This window comes from Geotrypetes seraphini, chromosome 17, assembly GCF_902459505.1.
Source record: "Geotrypetes seraphini chromosome 17, aGeoSer1.1, whole genome shotgun sequence".
Classification (NCBI taxonomy): Eukaryota; Metazoa; Chordata; class Amphibia; order Gymnophiona; family Dermophiidae; genus Geotrypetes; species Geotrypetes seraphini.
In genome coordinates, this window is record NC_047100.1 from 2222388 (window position 1) to 2241768 (window position 19381).

At 44.3% G+C, this 19381-nt stretch overlaps 1 protein-coding gene across 1 annotated transcript; it reads right to left on the minus strand.

Moving 5' to 3' along the window:
- Window positions 1-46: 46 nt before the first annotated feature.
- On the minus strand, window positions 47-14687 carry LOC117351045 (cullin-associated NEDD8-dissociated protein 1-like). Its single transcript, XM_033925726.1, has 15 exons — window positions 14518-14687; window positions 13859-14002; window positions 12703-12857; window positions 11573-11696; window positions 11090-11346; window positions 10460-10565; window positions 10211-10368; window positions 6901-7193; window positions 6304-6445; window positions 4006-5511; window positions 3712-3807; window positions 2435-2604; window positions 1967-2131; window positions 1429-1536; window positions 47-909 (listed from the first exon to the last, which is right to left on the minus strand). The coding sequence occupies exons 1-15, from the start codon at window positions 14583-14585 to the stop codon at window positions 682-684; spliced, it is 3720 nt and encodes a 1239-aa protein (XP_033781617.1). The 5' UTR covers window positions 14586-14687; the 3' UTR covers window positions 47-681.
- Window positions 14688-19381: the final 4694 nt, after the last annotated feature.

Consider the following 19381-nt stretch of genomic DNA (forward strand, 5'->3'; position numbering starts at 1 on the left):
CAGCTCACCACAGCTCCTGGCATTAGAAAAGGACCAAACTCTTCAATTCCACTTCACCCACAGTAAGGGTTTTTAGTTTTTATTTGTTTTGCACACTTCAGAAAAAGAACACACATTTATACACATACAGACATGCAGCATCTTTCATCAAACCAGCTTTAGAAAACAAGTGAAAAAGCAGCCCACTTTTCATCCTTCTGCAAGGGGGTCTGAATTGAACTAAGACCTAGAAACCAGTGCAACAGCTTTTGCAAAATAGCAGCCCAGAGGATGTAGTGTGCTTGGCTGTATGTGCCATCAGAAGGATGCATTTTGCATCAGGTGAGAGCAAGCAAGCACTCGTATACTGCCAGCAAAGGTTCCCCCTCTTGAAAAGAAAGCAAGAAGTTAGCAGCATCACCACACTTCAGAGCACAGATCTCACACGTCAACTTTGGAGATAATTCCGTCTTTTCAGTCAGAGGCTGCATGTGCTAATTCAGCTTTTTCCATAATTTGGGACCCTGAGCATAACAGCTGCATGCTGACATTTTTCATTCTGGCTTCTGCGTAGGTGGCACCATTGTGTATTGCCAGGCAGAGCTGAGAGCGCTGTTACATGGTTGCAGGCATGCATTTCTAGTTTAAGGCTGGACTATTTCTCCAGTAGCTTTGTGCACACACAGCCGTTGGAGCTGGGCTTTAGCTGGTCTCCATTAACTCCATGCCTCCTAATGATACGGAATCTTTCTGAATACTTTCAAAGAGGGAAGCCATTTCGGGATTGGCTCTGATTTGAGAGGTGAATTCTGCCATGACGGGTCTCTTCTCTGCTTCTGCAATGGTAAGCAAAGCAGCCACAGCCCTCATCGCAGAGCGCTTCAGTTCATCCTGCTTCTCAAACTCCTGCTTCACTGAACCAGCCTTTACCTACAAACACCCCCGAGATAAAGAAAAGACAGATTCAACTTCACATCAAGCGGTTTAAGCATTTCAGAATCTACACACATACCTCTGAACTCTGCCTACACTCCACCCAAACCATGCCCTGTGCATGCTCACTGAAAGTGTCTCATGCCACATAGGAACGTATGCACCCGACTTGACACCTTAAATTCTGTATATGGTGCCGATCATTGACACTAATTAAGTTACACGCACTAGCTGTGTGAGAATTTGAGACGGGGGTGGATGGTGGACGTTGCTAAAAGTTAAATAACGCCCAATCCATTTACAAATTCAGGCCTAAATTGGTGTGGTTAAAGGTGCCGATTTGGGGGGCCCTTAGCGTGCAAAGTTGTGCACTCATGCCTAAAAGGTGCGTAACCGCGGTCTTATGCATTCTATCAGCTGCCGTTTTTCACAATACATAAGTTAAGTATATAGCCCAATAGCTTATTCTTTTTGCTAGAGCTGCAGGCAGAAAAGAGAAAATTCACTGCGACTTACCTTCGTGGTGCACGTTGCTCGCAAGGGCTCTATTAGACGGTCCAATCTTTGTAGCACAGCGCTGGGACATAGTGTGGATAACCGAGCCAGCATGATAAATGTCAGCATCTAGGAATAGAAAAAGCACAACACAATTGAAAAAGGGCACCAGGGCCATTTTGTATGGTGGACACAATGGGAATGAGGGGCAAATTTGCCTTACTGGCTCGGACCAATATCCTGTTTCCAAAGTGGCCAGCAGTGGCTTCCCCACGTCTGTCTCCATGGCAGACTAGACTTTTCCCCCGGGAAATGAGTTCCAGAGCTTAACTATCCTTTGAGTTATTGTCTTTGTAATTTTTGAAAGAATAAAAAGTTGATTCACTTTCCTCCACTGTACACCAGTCGGGATTTTATTGACCTCAATCATATCTTCCCTCGGCTGTCTCTTTTCCAAACAAGAGCCCTAATCCTCATACGAGAGGCATTCCTCCCCCCTTTATCATTTTGGGTCATTCTCAAATTTTGCCCTGAGAAAGGCTACAGAAAGACTGATTACCCTGATATCATAATGGTCCTTCAGTCCATCCTCCACATGGTTCAAATACTCAAAGATGTCCAGTCTGTCCAAGCAGCTCTCCAGTAATGTGTACATACACTCAAAAGCAGCTTTCCTCACATCAAGGCCATCATCCACGGTATGTTTAAAAGGCCCCATCTCCACCTGCACCAAAGATCCAACAGCTTGTTCAGTTTATAAAAATTTAAGTGGTTTACAATAAAAATATATGGGATAGTGTGACCTGCGCCTCCCCTGGATAGCAGAAGGAAACATGGACACTCCTGAGCCACTAACACTGGGTTTCACAGCAGCGAACCTGTCAGATGGGCTGTCCACCATGGATACTCTGTTGGCCTTGAATTAGAATGCCTTCAAAATCTCCCATCAGGGCTGACCTGTTTCTGAGACCCTGTTAACTGGACCCCCAAGGAATGGCAGCAGGCTCATATACAAGTGGTCATTTACCTCTCGGATGAGATCCTTCCTGACCTTGGTCTCTGCATACAAATGTGGCAAGACTGTGTTTAGTAAATCTCTAATCAGGGACGGCTTGTTGTGAGCTGCAGAGTTAAACATCACCAGAGCCACGCGTCGGACATTCAAATCAGGATCCTGAAGCGTCTTCAGAAAGTCTCCTAGGGATATTAAACATCACAGGATATAAAGGCACATGGAATTTGGGGGTGAACGTCTGACTTGTTGCCGGTACAAGAAGCTTCCTTGTCAAGATGTCCTGAGGACAATCAATACCGGCAACACATCAGAAGTCAAACTGCTCTTTTCTATTCCATGTGATCTATCTGAACAGTGTAAACACAGTTACAGAGAAGAACGATACCTTTTTATTGGCCTAAGCAGGACTGAAGCTCTGCTCCAGGACATATTTTGTCTAGCAAGGCTGGTATCATGATGAGACATTTCAAAGTTCACAATTTTGTGGTGCATGACAGTTTTAAACATGCTTACTTGTGCAGGCATTGTGCAGACAGGAGAACTTCACCTACCCATCCAAGCCCTACCCTGTCCCAGGAGCAGCTCAACTGCAGTGGGAAGGAGGAGAAGGGAACTCTTTTCCCCAAAGACAGCGTTATGATTAAAAAGAGAGAGAGAGAGAGAGACTCCCCTCCAGTTAAATGTCTCCCCTACTCCTTCTAGAGGTGCCCCAGACTGCAGAGGCTGCCCCCAGAGGCAGAAAGAGGTGGTGGAGAGGCAGGCAGGAGGTGCTAAGATCCTCTTAAATTGTATTTCAGTCTTGGGATTAACATTACTGGTATCTCCTCAGTGTTAACTAATTAGACAATGAAGCTTCTACATAAAGGATTTCCAAACATTAAACCATGCTAGAAGTCACAGCTGGGGTTTGGTCTGCTGTCACAAGAGACATCTGAATAGCCAACTCTACTCACACACATACAAAGCACCTCTATCTATTACAATCCCATCCTATCCTCATTCTCCTATGCCCACCACCCTCCCAATCTGCACTATTCATGAGAGCTACAGCTGTCATCTTTTTGGTTTTCATCCTGACCTAACACCTGATATGAGACTCAAAGTGCTCTAAGCTTTGACTTTTTTTTTTAAGGTAAAGATATCAAGAAAAGGCAAATTTTACATGCATTCTTTTTGCAAAGCCTGACCGATATTAGATTTTCATTTGCTCAAGTTTTAACAATATTAGCAATCCTTTTGGTTTTATGGACGTAGCCGAGAGTACCCCTAAGTAACGAAGGCTGACTCACCTATGCAGTTTCTTAAGAGCTGATCGATAGGCTGTGGCTGATCAGAAATTGTAAATTTGATGGCAGTAACCACTGTGCTCCGTGCAAATGGGGAACCTGAACTCCCAAGAAAACAAAAAGGGTTTAAATCCACAATCATTGCCTTGTTTGTATCAAGCAGATAAGGACTTTCCAGATGGTTTTGTGAAGGAACACACTCCTTTAGTAACAGTGTCAGAAGAGACCAGACAGGCATAGACAGACACACACACTGGTGCAACCTTCTTGCTAAATTAACTGTGTTAATCTAGTTACCTGCCGTCAGTTGTTTTTTCAGCCGAGGCAGCAGCTGGGAGGGATTGACCAGTGTGAGCTTCCCCAAACACTCTGCTACCACACTTCGGGTCCCTTCCTCGGAGCATTCGCAGTGCTTGAACAACAAGGCCCATATGTCCTCCACATAGGGCTTCAGGCTGTCTGCAGGGGAGCTGCTGATAATCTCCTTCAGGGAGTGCAGGAGCAGGTACTGCCTCTTAGGCTGGCTGCCAATCTCTTGGAGGATGAAGGGCAGGTAATCCTTCAGGCTGCCAATGCTAATATTGCCCAAAGCATAAGAGGCAGCTGATTTCACTTCCTCGCTGTGGGAAGACAGGGCCTCCAGAATGACGGCTTTGAGTTCACGTTGCGCACTGAGGTTCATGGTACGTCCTATCTCAGCCAAGGAGAGGAAGGCCAGGATGCGCACTGCATCCGTAGAGCGTGGGTTCTTCACATCCTGAATAAACTGGCCAACCATGCCAGCAGCTTCTTTTGGGCAAACAGATGAAAGGGCTGCCACACATTTAGCAACAGAATAATACGCTTGTTTGTGCATGGCCACTGGGGCAGCGGCATGGCTGGAAGAATAGACGGGGCCTGTCAGTTGTTTCATCAAATTGCTGTAGCCTAAGATGCTGGTCTTTGTAAGCACCAGAGCTTGAAAGAAGTCCAGGATGGCACTGAGGGCCCCCCCTTGTAAGAGAGGAGAGTGCACAAGGTGGAAGATCTCAGAAAGGACCGAGCCACTGATCTTTGACAAGGAAGCTGGGTAGACTGTGGCCAGTGAGGTCAGAAATATGATGGAGACCTGAGAAACATGCATATCATTTTCTGTTATCAATGCTGGCAGCTCTGCCAGCACAGATTCAACCATGGCTGGCTTCAGACTGTCACTGTAATTCTTGATCAGGATGTCCAGGGCAGTCAAGGTGCTCAGCTTTAAGGCTCGCTGGTTCTTCCGCAAGAAGGATGCCAGAATGGGAAAGCCTTCCCCAAGCAAGGGCCTTAGATCAATCTTAAGAGAAGAGCTGGCAATCATTGTCAAAGCTTTGACTGTGGGCAGTCGGGTAATTTCATTTTTTAGTCTTTCAAGGAAAATCTTCAGAGTTGGCTGAAGATCATCACCTAGCTGATCTCCAAGGTTGCAAATTATCTGCCCCATACAGGCGATAGCACGCTCCTTCACTTCCTGATCAATGTCAGCAGCTTGAAGTCTCTTCAAAGTACAGGAAAACACATCTTGCACATATGGCTGGCAACTAAAGGTACTGGGCTCATCCAGGGGGCGAATGACCTTCACCAGTTGCTGAGTGACCAGTAAAGCTTCTGATGTAATCTTGTAGAAGGGATCCCCAATGCAGAGCACAACAGGGGGAAACAGAGTGCCAACATGGGGGTGGAATACCTCCGGATGGTGACTGCAGAGGAGGACGTACAGGAAAGCCAAAGTATCAATGCGCAAGTTGGAGGAGCTGGACTTTTCCGTCAGAGAGAATACAATTCCTGGTGGAAGGAAAAATCAGAATTTATTTCTATGCATACATCGTAAAAAAATGCTAGTTTTAGTGGATAAAGCTACTCAAATGAGCATTCCCATGTGATATGTGACTCAGTGAAAAATAGTTACGTTGTTAAAGGCCAGACAATTCACAGCCATCACATAACAGGTGTCCACTCTGGAGGGAGCATCTGTCTGGCTCCTGGCCAAGCTCTATCATAGAAAATCGCTAGGTGAAGATCAAAGGGGAGAAAAGAGCCATGGAAAAATAACTGTTGCAAAGCTCAAAAGGTGCAAGTAACTGACAGGCCAAAGAACTGTAATGTTCTGTAGATGCTGTAGAAAAGGTGGCAACACAGAAACCTTTCATTAATGGTTATAGTCACAAACAACCTAGGACATATCGATTGCTGTGTTGCTTTACACCATGAAACCAAATATGTCGTTTCCAAATAAGGCAGTCTGGCGCTATTCGGAGAATGATGACAGTGTCACCTGCAGAGAGTGCTGCAAAACACAGAAACCAGACACATCTTCCCAGCTTCAACAAGTATGGTACATACTCTCACATCTAGGCATTAGCAAACATTAATACAAGTGGGTAAACACAATAAAATTATTTACTCAATTCAGAAGCAAAGTCAGTGGGAGCAGCGGATTTGAGCCCATTTCCCCGGTTCTTGGCCCATTCCTCCCAAGACTACTTTTATTGATCTGTCTATTAATTATGACTAAATAGCTGTATATCATGTGTTTTGCTATTCTCTCTTTGCTGCCATCAGGAATATGGCTCTTACCAGGTACTAATGCAGGAATATGGTCTGCCAGGGAGCCAGGGAAAATGTTTGCTAGTTCTGTTAGAAGGCCAAAGCATCCTTGCCTCGATTTCATGCTTTTGTCTTTGAAGTGCTTGGCTAATGCTTTTACTATATTTGGAACCTGAAAATGAATGAAGAGACACAAACAGTGCAGATATGTACTTCTCCCCCCCCCACCCCCCATGCTGTAGGCATGTGTTCTGATTTCTGGCCAAATAATTCAGCAGAAATTAACTGGGGGGGGGGGGGTGAGGCAGATCTTTAATTCTACATTTCATATAATATGCAGATTGCTGCCAAAGTTTTAATACATAATTAATGGAATCTGAGAAAGACGTGCAGTACAGTAGGACAGAGGCCCCCCCACACACACACAATTTCCAGCTCACTCGGGTCTTTTATATTCAAAAGTGATGCTCTGTCTCGTTGCTCCTTAAGTGTTACAGTGTGAAACACAGAACTAACTGCATCAGAGCATGTGACGCACCCACAGCATTAAACGACAGATTGCTGACTAGGCAAAGGTGTCGTGTGCCTAGTCAGTGGCTGCGCTCGACCTGCTCATCAGACTCTCACCTGGTTTTGCAGCATGGTGAGGGGCATTTCTTCTTTGTTCACTGAATCGGAGGCCTGCAGCCAGCTTTGTGTAGGCCGAGTCTGCTTCAGCAAAGACACATATACACTGAAGATGTCAGCTTTGACATTCTCCTCCCTTTCCTTGAATCTGCTAATAAGAACAGGAGACACGCTTTTGTAGAACTCCTGCAACAGGTCCTGCCGGGTGCTAACCAATGCCTCCAGGCACTTAGCAGCCGACCTGCGCACCTTCCAGCTCATGTCGTCGTCGTCACTGTACTCGTCATCGCTCTCTGAGAGGACAGAGAAACACAGGCACTGTAGGAGATGAGAAGTACACCCGCAGCCCTTCAGAATTCATCTAATGAACACAAGTCTCAAGACAACAGCAGAAAAGTAGCATATTAACTCCAAAAGCTCAGGCACAGTACAGAAAGTGGAACTGGACACAGGCAGTGTCTATTAACCAGTAAATAGAGCCAAAGAGCCCTGTCCTATAAAGTCACCCTGTAACCTAGGCTCCTCAGCATTTTGATAACAAAGCAATGGTGACTGCTTCAGAATTTTGTCTTCAAACTAGAGAGCTGCACGGGAACGGGGATGACGGGAATCCCGCGGGACCCGCGGGGATCCCGCGGGTTCCCCCTTTGGGTCACGGGGATCCCGTGGGGACGCCCCCTAGGGTCGCGGGGATCCCGTGGGGACGCCTCCGAGGGTCGCGGGGTTCCTGCGGGGTTGGATCGCAGCGGGGTTGGTCGAGCCGCGAGGGTAGTCTCCTTCTCCTTACCTGCCCTGTCGCAGCACACATCCGAACGGAAATCTTCCCGATGTCAGCGCTGACGTCGGAGGGAGGGCTTAAGCAAAGCCCTTTCTTTTTCAACCTTCTATTGGAGTCTCCAGAACAGGAAGTGGAAACCGATTGGCCGCTGAGTCAGAAGACCAGAGGGAGGTGGGGGAGGGGGAGAACCTCTTACCCGGGCAGAAGCTCCTTCAGGCATTTTCCTCTGCTTTTAAGGGCCTTTTCTCTGGCTGGGGGAGTGAAGAGACTTCCGGTTGATCCGCCAACCAATAGGAAACAGACAGACGACACCACAAAGGGGAGGTGGAAGCGCTCTTCACTGCCGATTGGTCACAACGCGCTACAGGGCGGGAAGACTACGAAAACGGCCCGCCCCGTGAGCACTGATTGGGGGCTTAAGCAAAGCCCTCCCTTCCTCCGACGTCAGCGCTGACATCAGGAAGACTTCAGGTCGGCTGTGTGCGGCAGGGCAGGTAGGAAGAAGGCAATGGCGTACGAAAGAGGGGGGAGAGGGCGGACCGCCCCGGAGAATGTGCACAGCCGGTCAGATCCCCCGATCGACCGACAACAGGCCCGGCCGACAAATCTCCCTGCCCTGTAGCCGCGAATCTAAATTACCTCTTACAGCAGCTTCACTACTCCAGCTGCTGTAAGAAGGTAATTTAGATTCGCGGCTACAGGACAGGGAGATTTGTCCGACCGGGCCTGTTCTGTTGTCGGTCGGGTGCAAAAGCGCCACAAAGGTGGAGGCAGGGAGGGAGGAAAGGTGGAGTGGAGAAGAAAAGACGCTTAAGGGGGGAGAAGGCCGCTGAAAGTACTGGGGAAGACAAAGGGGTGGAAAAGAACGCTGAAAGGACATGGGGTAAACGGGAGAAAGGGGGGGAAGGACCCTGAAAGCACTGGGGAAGACAGAGGGGGGAGAAGGCCGCTGAAAGGACATGGGGAAGGCAGAGAGGGGAGAAGGATGCTGCCTGACAGGACATGGGAAAGATGGTGGGGGAGAAGGACACTGAAAGGAAATGGGGAAGAGGGAATGGGAAGAAGACGCTGGCAGGGAAGAAGACAGAGGTGCCAGACTATGGGGGGAGCGGAGGGAAAAAGATGGGTGCCAGACCAATTTGGGAGGGGGGAGAAAGGGAGAGGCACAGTAACAGAGCAAATGGAAGACACAGAGAGAAGAGAGGCAGTGGATGGAAGGAATTGAATGAGAACATGAAGAAAGCAGAAACCAGGCAATAAAGGTAGGAAAAAAATTATTATTATTTTTTTTTTTTGCTTAAGGATAAAGTAGTATATTAGTTGTGTTGATAAAAATTTATAAACATTAGAGGCTCTGGTAGAAACCCGTTTACAAAGTATGTATTCTTCCCAATTAATATTTCCAAATTAATAAAGTCTTTTTGCTTATTTTTAAATGGGTTTCTACCAGAGCCTTTAATTCAGTAGCATAATTAAATGAAATAACTATTTCTGTAGTTTATAGGGACAGGCGGGGACGTAAGGGATTCCTCGCGGGGACGGGTGGGGACGGAGGGGATTCCTCGCGGGGACGGGTGGGGACGGAGGGATTCCTCGCGGGGACGGGTGGGAGTCCTCACGGGGACGGGTGGGACTTTGGCGGGGACGGGTGGGGACGGGTGGGATTTCTGTCCCCGCGCAACTCTCTACTTCAAACATCCTCTTCCTTGTTAAAACATCATAACTAGCTAGCAAAGGTTGTTTGGTTTGCTTGGTTTTTTAAGGTAGAGACAGCAAGAAAAAAACAGCAAACAGCTTGGAAACTGAAAGGCGGTTTCAAATTGGCAGTCAGAGTTGGGCTCTTCAATTAAATCAGGCAGAGTGAACAGAGTACTGGCCCTTCCAAATAGCAGCTTTTGAATCTCCACCTCTTTATCTATATATTTTAACAAAATATCAACAACCTTTGCTAAACTGGCCTCTGGCCTGCAGTTCTCCAACTAGGCCAGGAGCTGAAACAGCCAAAACAGGAGCAGTAGAATATGACCATCACCATCTGCTGGAGACAGAAAAATACTGAGGAGCCTAGGCTGCAGGGTGCCCTTAAAAGGTAAAGGCTCACAATGCTTTGTTCTCGCAGATTATAGTAATATAATCCACATTAAAATATAATGATACATCTCAATAAGCAGGAAGGATGTTATGTGTAATTTAGAGATGGGCAAGAAACAGGCAATGGATAAATTAAGTTGGTGGCTAGACTGAAAGTAAGTTGTACGGACAGTGGAACCTGGGGTGGGTGGCATGCTAGTCCTGATATGGGAGAGTGAAGAGAGAGCCAGTGGAAAAGCAGCCTAAGGGAGCAGAAAACTAGGGGAAAGAGATTCAATTCCCACTGCAGCTCCTTCACCCTCGTACCTACTCTATCGACAGAGTTCCCTTTCTTTTTAATTACTTAGCCAGCTGAATAAGGAGACATTTCTGTCCTGCTCCATTACCCCTAAGTTTCTACCAGCCAGGAGAAGGAAGGTCCATTAGTAGCTCGTCTCTCACCTTGCTCTTCATCCTCTCCGTTCTCCATTTCCATAGTTTCTTCTTCTTCCTCCTCCTCCTCCTCCTCATGTTCATAGTTGTAGTTGGGATCATATGTGATATACATCAAACACAATCTTGTCACTGTGGAGATGTGAGGAGAGATCTCCTTCGGACATCTTGGAAAGAGAAGAAGGATAGCGACGTTGATGAAAAGGATACACTATGTTTTATGAGATGTGAACAGAGGGGTCTTTGTTAAGCACACACCTTCTGACAAAAGATTCAAAGGCCTGAAAACAATATTCCCGAAGCTCATCGTCCTCCACATTACAATACTTGACAACAAGAGGGATAATCTTCTCCAGGTATCCTCCTACAAGAGAAACATGGCGTTAGCATTTCGCGTCCTTCCTTAAACACTGTCTGAGCTTACCAATTAGATCCCTGTTTCTCACATCACACCATTGGCAATGTGAACGAAAGATAGCCATGAAAATGAGGACACTTTAGCTGGTCAGAGTGGAGCAGTAAGAGCACTCTTGCTAGGCAGGAACTCTTCGCCTCACCTGGGGCAATTCCAACACTCATGCATCTACTTGCATAATTGCAAAAAAAAAAAAAAAACAACAACCCAAAAAACAAAGGAGGGGGAGGGGAGTGTACACTTTGCCAGAGCATGGGTAGGGCTCAATGTTACACCAGTATATCTGGCATTTTCACCAACTCTTTACCCAGTTTCACTTGTTTTCTAGAAAGGAACATTCGGTACTTATTTTTCTTTATAAAATAGGCTCCTACCAGATGCCTTGTTATGAAATTGCACTGATTGCCCTTAATCTTCTGACCCCATACCAACACAATAAATAACCTGCCCAGCAGTCTACAATAATCTCTTACCAATGCGGTGCCCAGCCTGCCTGCTGATACCCGCCATGCACTGGATGTAGGTCCGGGTGCTGGAGGTGGACTCATTACTCTGTAGTTCACTCAGGAGACGGTCCATCAGTTCAGTGAAAATGTTTCCATTGCAGGTCTGGACCAGATGTCCCAGTGCAATGATTGCTCTCTTCCGCACTGCCAGCCGGGGACTCGTGAGCTGAGGGAGAAGGCAGCCGAGGATGGAGGAATGGAAGGCAAAAAGCATGCCACCCAGTCTGAAAGTGCAGGTGAAGAAATAAAAGTTACAGCATCAGTGAGGGCACTAAGCTCTCAGGACCGGATATAAAACTGTGATGCCTATAAGCAGATGACAAAGAGCTGAGAAGTGCAAAGAAGAGAGGTTTCACCCCCAGGAGCCTGTTTTTGAGACCCTTCAGAATTTGACACCAAAAGTTGTCTGCGCCTACACCCAGCCCTGCATGTTCCCAGCCCCACTCTCACCGGCTTAACATGTCTGACAAGATATCCAGCGCCTCCAACTGAACAGAAACATCCTCCTGCTTTCCAATAGCTCCTGTCAGCTGTGCTGTGATCTTCTTGCACACATTAGCAGTCATTACTGATCCTAAACCAAAGAAGCAAGGAATAAATCTAAGGAAATACTTTCTTTTCCAGAAAGGGAGGCAGATGCATGGAATAGACTCCCCAGTGGTGGAAACAAAAACTGTGTCTGAATGCAAGAAAGCGTGGGACAGGTACATGGGATCTCTTAGGGAGAGGAGGAGATAGTGAATGCTGCAGATGGGTAGACTGGATGGGCCATTTGGCCTTTATCTGCCATCACATTTCTATGTTTCTAACCTGGTAGCAACTAGTCACCACTTCCCAGTCTACAGGATAGTAGAGCTAAAGGAGAAGCTACAGTTAAGTAATTTGAGGGGGGCATTAAGCCCACATGTTTCACCAATGGCTGTGTTTAAATCTAACAGTTGATCCCACAAGTAAATTCTTTTTTATTAATTATGGCTTCTTCCTTGCAGGACTTACATTTGTGCTTCACAAGAAAGGAAACAACTTATATAGATTTTAAGCAACTGGTGAGAGGTTTCCTTCCTGATAGTGCATTAAAATGGATCCATGTTATTCAGAACAGATATGAATGTAATGCAATGATTTTAATGCATGACCAAAAATGTTTTTGTACGTCTGCCTTCCCATCAAGTCCTTCCTCACCTCATATCATCACTGGGGTTTTAGGCATGGAAGAAAAGGGATGTATGTGGGACTGCTGAGAGGAGCAGAAGCAGAGGCAACATTCTCCGTCCCTGGTGATGATAGCAGGGCTAAGACTGGGGAAAGATCAAGTAGGAGTGAACTAGCCTTGGTTTAGGCAATGGAAATGTGTGTTCATCTGCACAAGTGCTAGAAAATCAGAGAGGACGTCTGGTTTGTTATTAAACTATTGGATTCAGCTGTCTATAAAATATAACAGCTTCACATAATTTGTAATTCTTCAGCTATTTGTGAAATCAAACTTTCAGCTGCCTGTACTGGGTGATAAGACTCCAGGAGATGCTTTCTTCACGGCCTTACTGTTCTAACACCTAAGGAGAAAGTTCAAGTCAGGTCACCTGAGGATGCTGGGGGTAGCTCAGAGATGACAGTTTTTAGTCCAATACTGGAGATGTCTCGTAGCTGTTCCTTTTCTGATAACATGTTGGTACACAGGGTGTCCACGATTGTCTCCACTTGGTATTCTTTTACTTTGCCAACCAAGGGGCCCAAACTGGCAAAAGAGAAATTATTTATAGAGGTTTTCAGAAGGCAGTCCATAAAGTCCCCATTAGAAACTTATGAGGCAATTAAAAAGCCAAGAGAAGATAATGTCTTATTGAGGAGTGGTAAAACATAAAAACACAACAGGATTAAATGGTTGGTTTTTCTAAGAGAGAAAAATTAATAGTGGAGTCCAGAGGGATCTATACTGGGACCAGAGTCAAACACACTCTTTAAATTATCTAGAAAAGGGAGTAATGAGTGAGAATGAAATTGACAGATGAAACATTTCTTCATTGTTATGTTTAAATTATTTTATTGAAAATTATGCATAATCTCTGACTATATCTCAACAATTCAAGAACCTCCAAAAGCCCGTTTTTTAGGGGGACATTTTTAACCATTGTAACCTAGTTAGGTAAAAATCTTCCGTTTGGAAGTTGCTCTATATGTGTACACAATCCCGTGCTTCACATTGGACGTTATTAGTTAGAAAAACAAAGTTGTAGACAAAACACCAACATTTTCAACTCAACAAAGCCAAAACTGTCAGGGATTATTTAAAAAGGAGCGCAGAATAAAATCATTAGGCTTCTGTATGAGATGTGTGGTATGATTCAGTACTGTGTACAGTTCTGCTTGTGCCCAAGAGCATGGAACAGCTTTCCTATGAGAAAAGCTAAAAGAAGTTTGAACTCTTCTGTTTGGAGGAAAGAGAAGGGAAACACAATAATAATAATAACAGCTTATATATCGCAATACCGTGAAGTTCTATGCGGTTTACAAAAGATTAAGCAAAGGTACAAAATAAGAGATCTACAAAATCCTGAGGGTAGAATGGGTTAATAAATACAGCTATTCATCTTTTTCAATAGTACTGGGAAACATTGCCTGAAACAAAGTGGTAGCAGATTTAAGACAAATGTAATCGTTTTCATGTTATTATATATATGAGTAAATGGCCACAGAAGTGCAATTAGCAGGGCAGAAAGGAACACAAGGTCTTCTTACCACTTCACAGCAAGGTTCTGCACCTCACCATTCTTATCTTCCAGCAACTTCAAAAGCATCTTAACAACTTTTTTCTCACTGTCTTCATCCAGCTTTATGGAATCTTTCTGCAGTTCCATCATCAGATCATTGGTGGCCATGAATCTGAAAAGGTAAAACCAGAAGTACTGTAAACAGAAGAGAAAACGGGTCCAAGGAGACAGAGGAATAAGATCACATTGGCCTTACCTCCAACCTGCAACTCAATTCTAGTATCTACCATAGTAGAACTGCTCATTTTCAAGAGCTACATATTTATTATACTATTTCAGAATTCTGAAAAAACCCATTTTCGTTCATGGATTGGTTGCCCTGCTTCGTCTGTTATATGTGTAATGGAGAGTCCATTTTTGGGGTATATAAAGTACTTCAAAAATGACATTAAATGCAGGTAGAGCATGCAAACCCGCAATTTCTTTATGCTACAAATATGAGAAAAGGAAAAGTTCTTTAAACTAACTTGGAGTCCACTGACAACTTCCTGAATTCATGCATTTTGGGAAATGTTTTGCAAGTCGCATCCTCCCAGCTCAACCCAAGGAGCAAAGCCTTGCGCGCGCGGACACGGCCGCGCTCCGTGAAGTCACGAGACACCCCCTCCTCCCCCCCCCCCGGCCCACCTGAAGTCCTTGTCGCTGGACGTCATCTTCTCCAGCAGGTTGGAGATGTGGTACGAGACGTTCGTCATGGCCGCAGGCGGGTGGCGGGGGCAGCGCGGCCCCCTTCTGCCTCTTAGCACCGCGGCCGCCCTGCTCTCGCGAGACTCCGCCCCGCGAGCTCAGCGTGACGAGGCGCACGCAGCCCGACGCTGAGCGTCACCGACCGACCAACCGCTGCTCTACGGCGCACGCAGCCCGACGCTGAGCGTCACCGACCGACCAATCGCTGCTCGAGCGGGAAGCGCTGTTTGGGGATTGCAGGAAAAAGCCGGGACCTTAGCGAGTTGCTTTGAGAAATCCTGAAGTCCTCCTTCTCCCTTTAATCTCTAGATACAGGCCAAATGGCCCACCCAGTCTGCCCACCCATTCTCTCTTGGACAAATGAGGATGGAAACAACTTGAAGGAATCCATGCAGCAAGCGCAGGCTCGTTGGCCAGGTAAAATTCCTCGCCTCTTTAAAGCATGAATGGCGACCAGGCAACGTCAACAATATTTTATATGTAACCAGCGCCTATTTAGGATATAGGCGCCTTCTAAATAGACCCCAAATAGCTCAGCGCCTATCATTTGCCTTTTTTCTAGAATTTGCCCTTCAGTTATCAGCTTCATACCCTTCACTATTATGGTCTAAAATGTTGATATTTATTATATTGCCTTTTTTAAACATTTATTTATTTAATACAACTTTTTTTCACTTGCAGTCCATTCGTTGTCCTTTGTGATGGTTTCCACCAGATGGCGACACTATAATTGAAATCCTGGATCTTTGACTTTTCAGCCCTTTCACATTCACTGGCTTTTGGCCATATTTTACATAGATTTTCCCCATCAGGTTCAGCTTTTTTAAATTCTATGTTGATTTTCTCGACCACAGCTTGATTTTAAGTTTATTTTGCTATGTATTTGGGGGTGTTTCTTGCACTCGCTCTATAGCCACATCGCATTTCACCTTCTGTTCATCATATGCTTTGTACTTTTCCATGCTTTCTCCGCTTGACTTATTTGCATATTTTCTCCTACTTTGTGTTGTCTGGATCTTCTCTTCTCATATATGATGACTTACCCCCCTCTTCTACCAAACTGCCATAGCAGTTTTTAACACTAATAGAAGAGGGCCAAGTCTTTTCTCTGGGGCTTTGGTGCATTTCTCACTGGGGACTCCCTACTGCATCTTTCAAAGGGAAGCCCTTGGGGATTTTTTTAAATGTCTGTGGGCATACGCAGTTCCTTTTTCTCGCTCACCTCTTTTGGTTCCTTTCCAAACTGCTTGCATCATTAACTGTCATAAAGTTTCATTGTATTTGTTTTTAAGGTGAGGCAACGTCCACAACAACAGAGTCATGAGCTTGATACCCTTCATCTTTTCCATCTGAATAAAATATTATATATTTCTTTTTTAAACATTTATTTATTACGTCTCTTTTCACTTTGCAGTCCATTCGTTGCTTTTTTTGATTGCTTCCACTAGATGCCCTCGATTTTCAGAGATGGTCCCTGCACTACTGATTGCAATCGAGCATATACTGTATAGGACTTTTCTCTTGTATCCTCTCCTTCAGGCTTACATTACCCTGGCAATCCTCTTGCCACACTCCCAGATCATAGTTTTACAAGTTCTCCCCCTGGCAGAGAACTAAAGTTCTTGTTTCTGGTTGCCGTACGGTTTGTTATTCAGAGCACCATCTCTCCAGGGCAGCCTGTATTATTTATGGCTCTTGCTGAGAGCATGTGAAAGGAAAAGTTGCTTTAATTTTTGTCTTTCTTGAAATGACCAACAGTACTTGTCATGTTAATTAGATCTTTACTCTTATTCTACAACTTTTTCCACATTCTAATATGATAAAACAAAGCCAGTTATAAGACATCAAGTAATGCCCTTGACTGCTGAATAAACTACACACCAACATCATTTTAAATCTCCACTGTGGTTTGTTCATCTTCACTTGGGTTGTGGAGAATTCTCTCCTGGTTTGCTTTACCACAATACTAGACAAGCAGAAGGCTGCTGGTTTATTCAGAGATTTCTGTGGAACAAAGTAAAACAAGGATTCTCTTTTAAACAGTATTGAATCCTGGATCCTGGATTACTTAACAGCAGACCTCCTCTTTTTTTTAACTGCCACAGCTGCTATAAGTTTATAGGGAGTCCCCTGCTCCTGTCTTCACTCCTTATCTGCCAGGTCCGGCCCAATATGATGTGTCCTTTTCTTCCTGTTTGGGTGGACTGGCAGAAAAGGAGAAGACATCAGTGTGGGGACTCCCGGCAGAAAGACAGCCAGAGGGGCAGTCAAAATAGGTTGTAGCTTGACCAGACAGTGGAACCTCCCCCCCCCCCAGCAACACTTTGGATTTAAAAGGTGATTTTTAATAAGCTGGTCAACCTGGAGTCCATTAGCGATATTTTGTAAAAACTGATCATTAGTATAAGTCTTTACTTTCTGAATGAGTTTCATACACATCCAAGGGGGGGGGGGGTGATATGTACTTATATTATTATTTGATAGATATATGTGCTGTCTATTGTACCAACTGGATGTATGTCCTATTGCACTTTGTGTTGGTTTTTAAAATAAATAAAGAATTTTTTAAAAAATAGGTCAATTTATTGAAAATGATTATTAGGCAAGTGAATGTTAGTGCAGTGATGTTTACTCTGCATTGGAGCGCTCCTGCTTGTACTTGCTGGTGCCAAGTTTTCCCTGAGCGGGGATTGCAAACTTTGTGACTCAGCTCTCCCTTAATGGGCTAGGAGTTTTGCATTCCACATCATAGGTGTGTATGGCTTGGATCAGTGGAAATTTTTGTCCTTTTTCCCGTTTCTACCTCATGTCGGCTCCAGTGCAACTCCCTTCTCTGGAGTAAAGCAGTTCAAGATCTCTAGGGGTTTTAACCGCTTGCCTTGTTGTTTTATTGCAAATTAGCATACACGGAGTGGTTGTTTACGCATACATATGGCTTACAGTTAGATGACAGAGTTGCAAACTTGGTTATTAATATAGACTTATGTTTCGGATAGTATTACTGCTTTACAATGCATTTGAACACTGTATATATATATATATATATATATATATATATATATATATATATATATATATATATATATATATGTATGGAAAGGGTTCAGAGTCCTGGGCAAGTAGGTGGGAAGGGAAGGAAGGGGGATTTGTTCAGAAATGTTTGGGGCTTGCGTAGAACTAAAATTACACTGACACTATGGTATGGTAATCTTTGTTGTTCGTTTTGAATTTTATAATAAAAGAAATACAAGTGTAAATAAAGAAGTAAATAAGAAAAAGGCAAATGGAAGGGGGTGGGACAGGGCTAGGGGGCCCAGTGTACTGAGTGTGATGTCTTCTACTGCGAGCCCTGCCACCTGCCTTGCGGGCCCCTGGCTAAGCACCATATGGTGATCCCCGCTCAGGGCCGGGTGAGCCGCAGGCTGAGCCCCCGCAAGATCACCACCTGCATGGCCCACGAGCTGGAGAACCACAGCATGTACTGCGTGCAGTGGCTGGAAGTCATATTGAGCATTGGAAAATAATTAATTAAAATAGTGCACATTTAATTTTCCCCGTCCCATCCCACCCAGCTGGGGAGAACACTGCACTCACTCCTCCCCTCACGTGACATGCTCCGATCAGCCCTTAAGATTAGTTATGCCGACACCTCTAATTTAATGTTCAGTTCACGGTAGGCATTGTAAATACTTATCCCAGGAATGCCCAGCCCTCCCTTCGGATTCAACAAGGTTTCTTACTTCTGTGTGCTCATAGTGTTAGACAAATTCCCTCTGCTGGAATTTATGTATTATTACTGCTATAAGTGGCTTTTATGTGATAGTTTCTCTGCACCTGTTTTATCACACCCGTTTATATGTATTATATGTAAGTTTTATATTCTTTGATATATTCACATCTTTGTATTATTTTGCAACAATTAACACCATTAGAAAATATATTAATATTTTCATTTCTCACAAAACCCTGATCAGACACATAAGATATAGACAAATCCTCAACAAACATGAAACAAGGAAACACAGATCAGTAATAGAAAAATTAAGGCAAAAATCTTAACTGGAAGATGTTAACATATACAGCAATACTAGAAAAAACAGAAACCAAAATACAATATATCAGAGATGTGCATTGACTGGCATATTACAATTAATACATTCAGGATGAAATACTTTTTTCTACCTTTGTTATCTGAGTAGAAGACTATGGACTTTTAAACCCAGCTATTCTAACCATTGTCAAAACATCCTTTGGAACTCATTCAATTTAAAACATTCAAAATAAAATGCTTTTTTTTCCATTATGTTTATTTATTTAAAATTATTTATAACCCGCTATCTACAAATCTAGGCGAGAAACAATAAAACATACAAACTCACATTCAATGATAGCGAAATACTAATCATGTAAAAACATAAAACCTGCTATGTATATTTACAATCAAGAAATCTTCAAAAAGACATCAAGAAAAAATGCAAACATGCAAATCTTGTTTCCAGTTTCTCTTTTCTGCTGTCTTGTTACCTGCTAATGCAAGTGGCTACTGTCCTCTCTCCTATTCCCTCACTATACCGGCTTCTGACATATTTATCATTCCTTTTTAGCCTTTCTCACCCTTCTCTACTTTCCAGCTACCTATTATATTTCCACATTCTTTCACTCATTAGCTCTCCCATTCCCCATCTCACTTCTTCCTCAACTTTCCATTCCCTTTCATCTTTAATTTACTTCCCATTACCACATTTCTACTCTCTCTAATCACTATCCTCTCATTCATTTCCTTGCCACCCCTCTTCTCCCCCTC

Bases quoted from the DNA above. Each gene is read 5' to 3' on its own strand.
- LOC117351045 (XM_033925726.1), bottom strand. From the start codon at position 14,585: ATGACGAACGTCTCGTACCACATCTCCAACCTGCTGGAGAAGATGACG. The intron at 10,566-11,089 runs GTAAGAGATTAT...TTTCTCTTGTAG, and splicing joins GCAGGCTGGGCACCGCATTG to GAGGATACCTGGAGAAGATT. The intron at 2,605-3,711 runs GTGAGTCAGCCT...TAATATCCCTAG, and splicing joins GCTCTTAAGAAACTGCATAG to GAGACTTTCTGAAGACGCTT.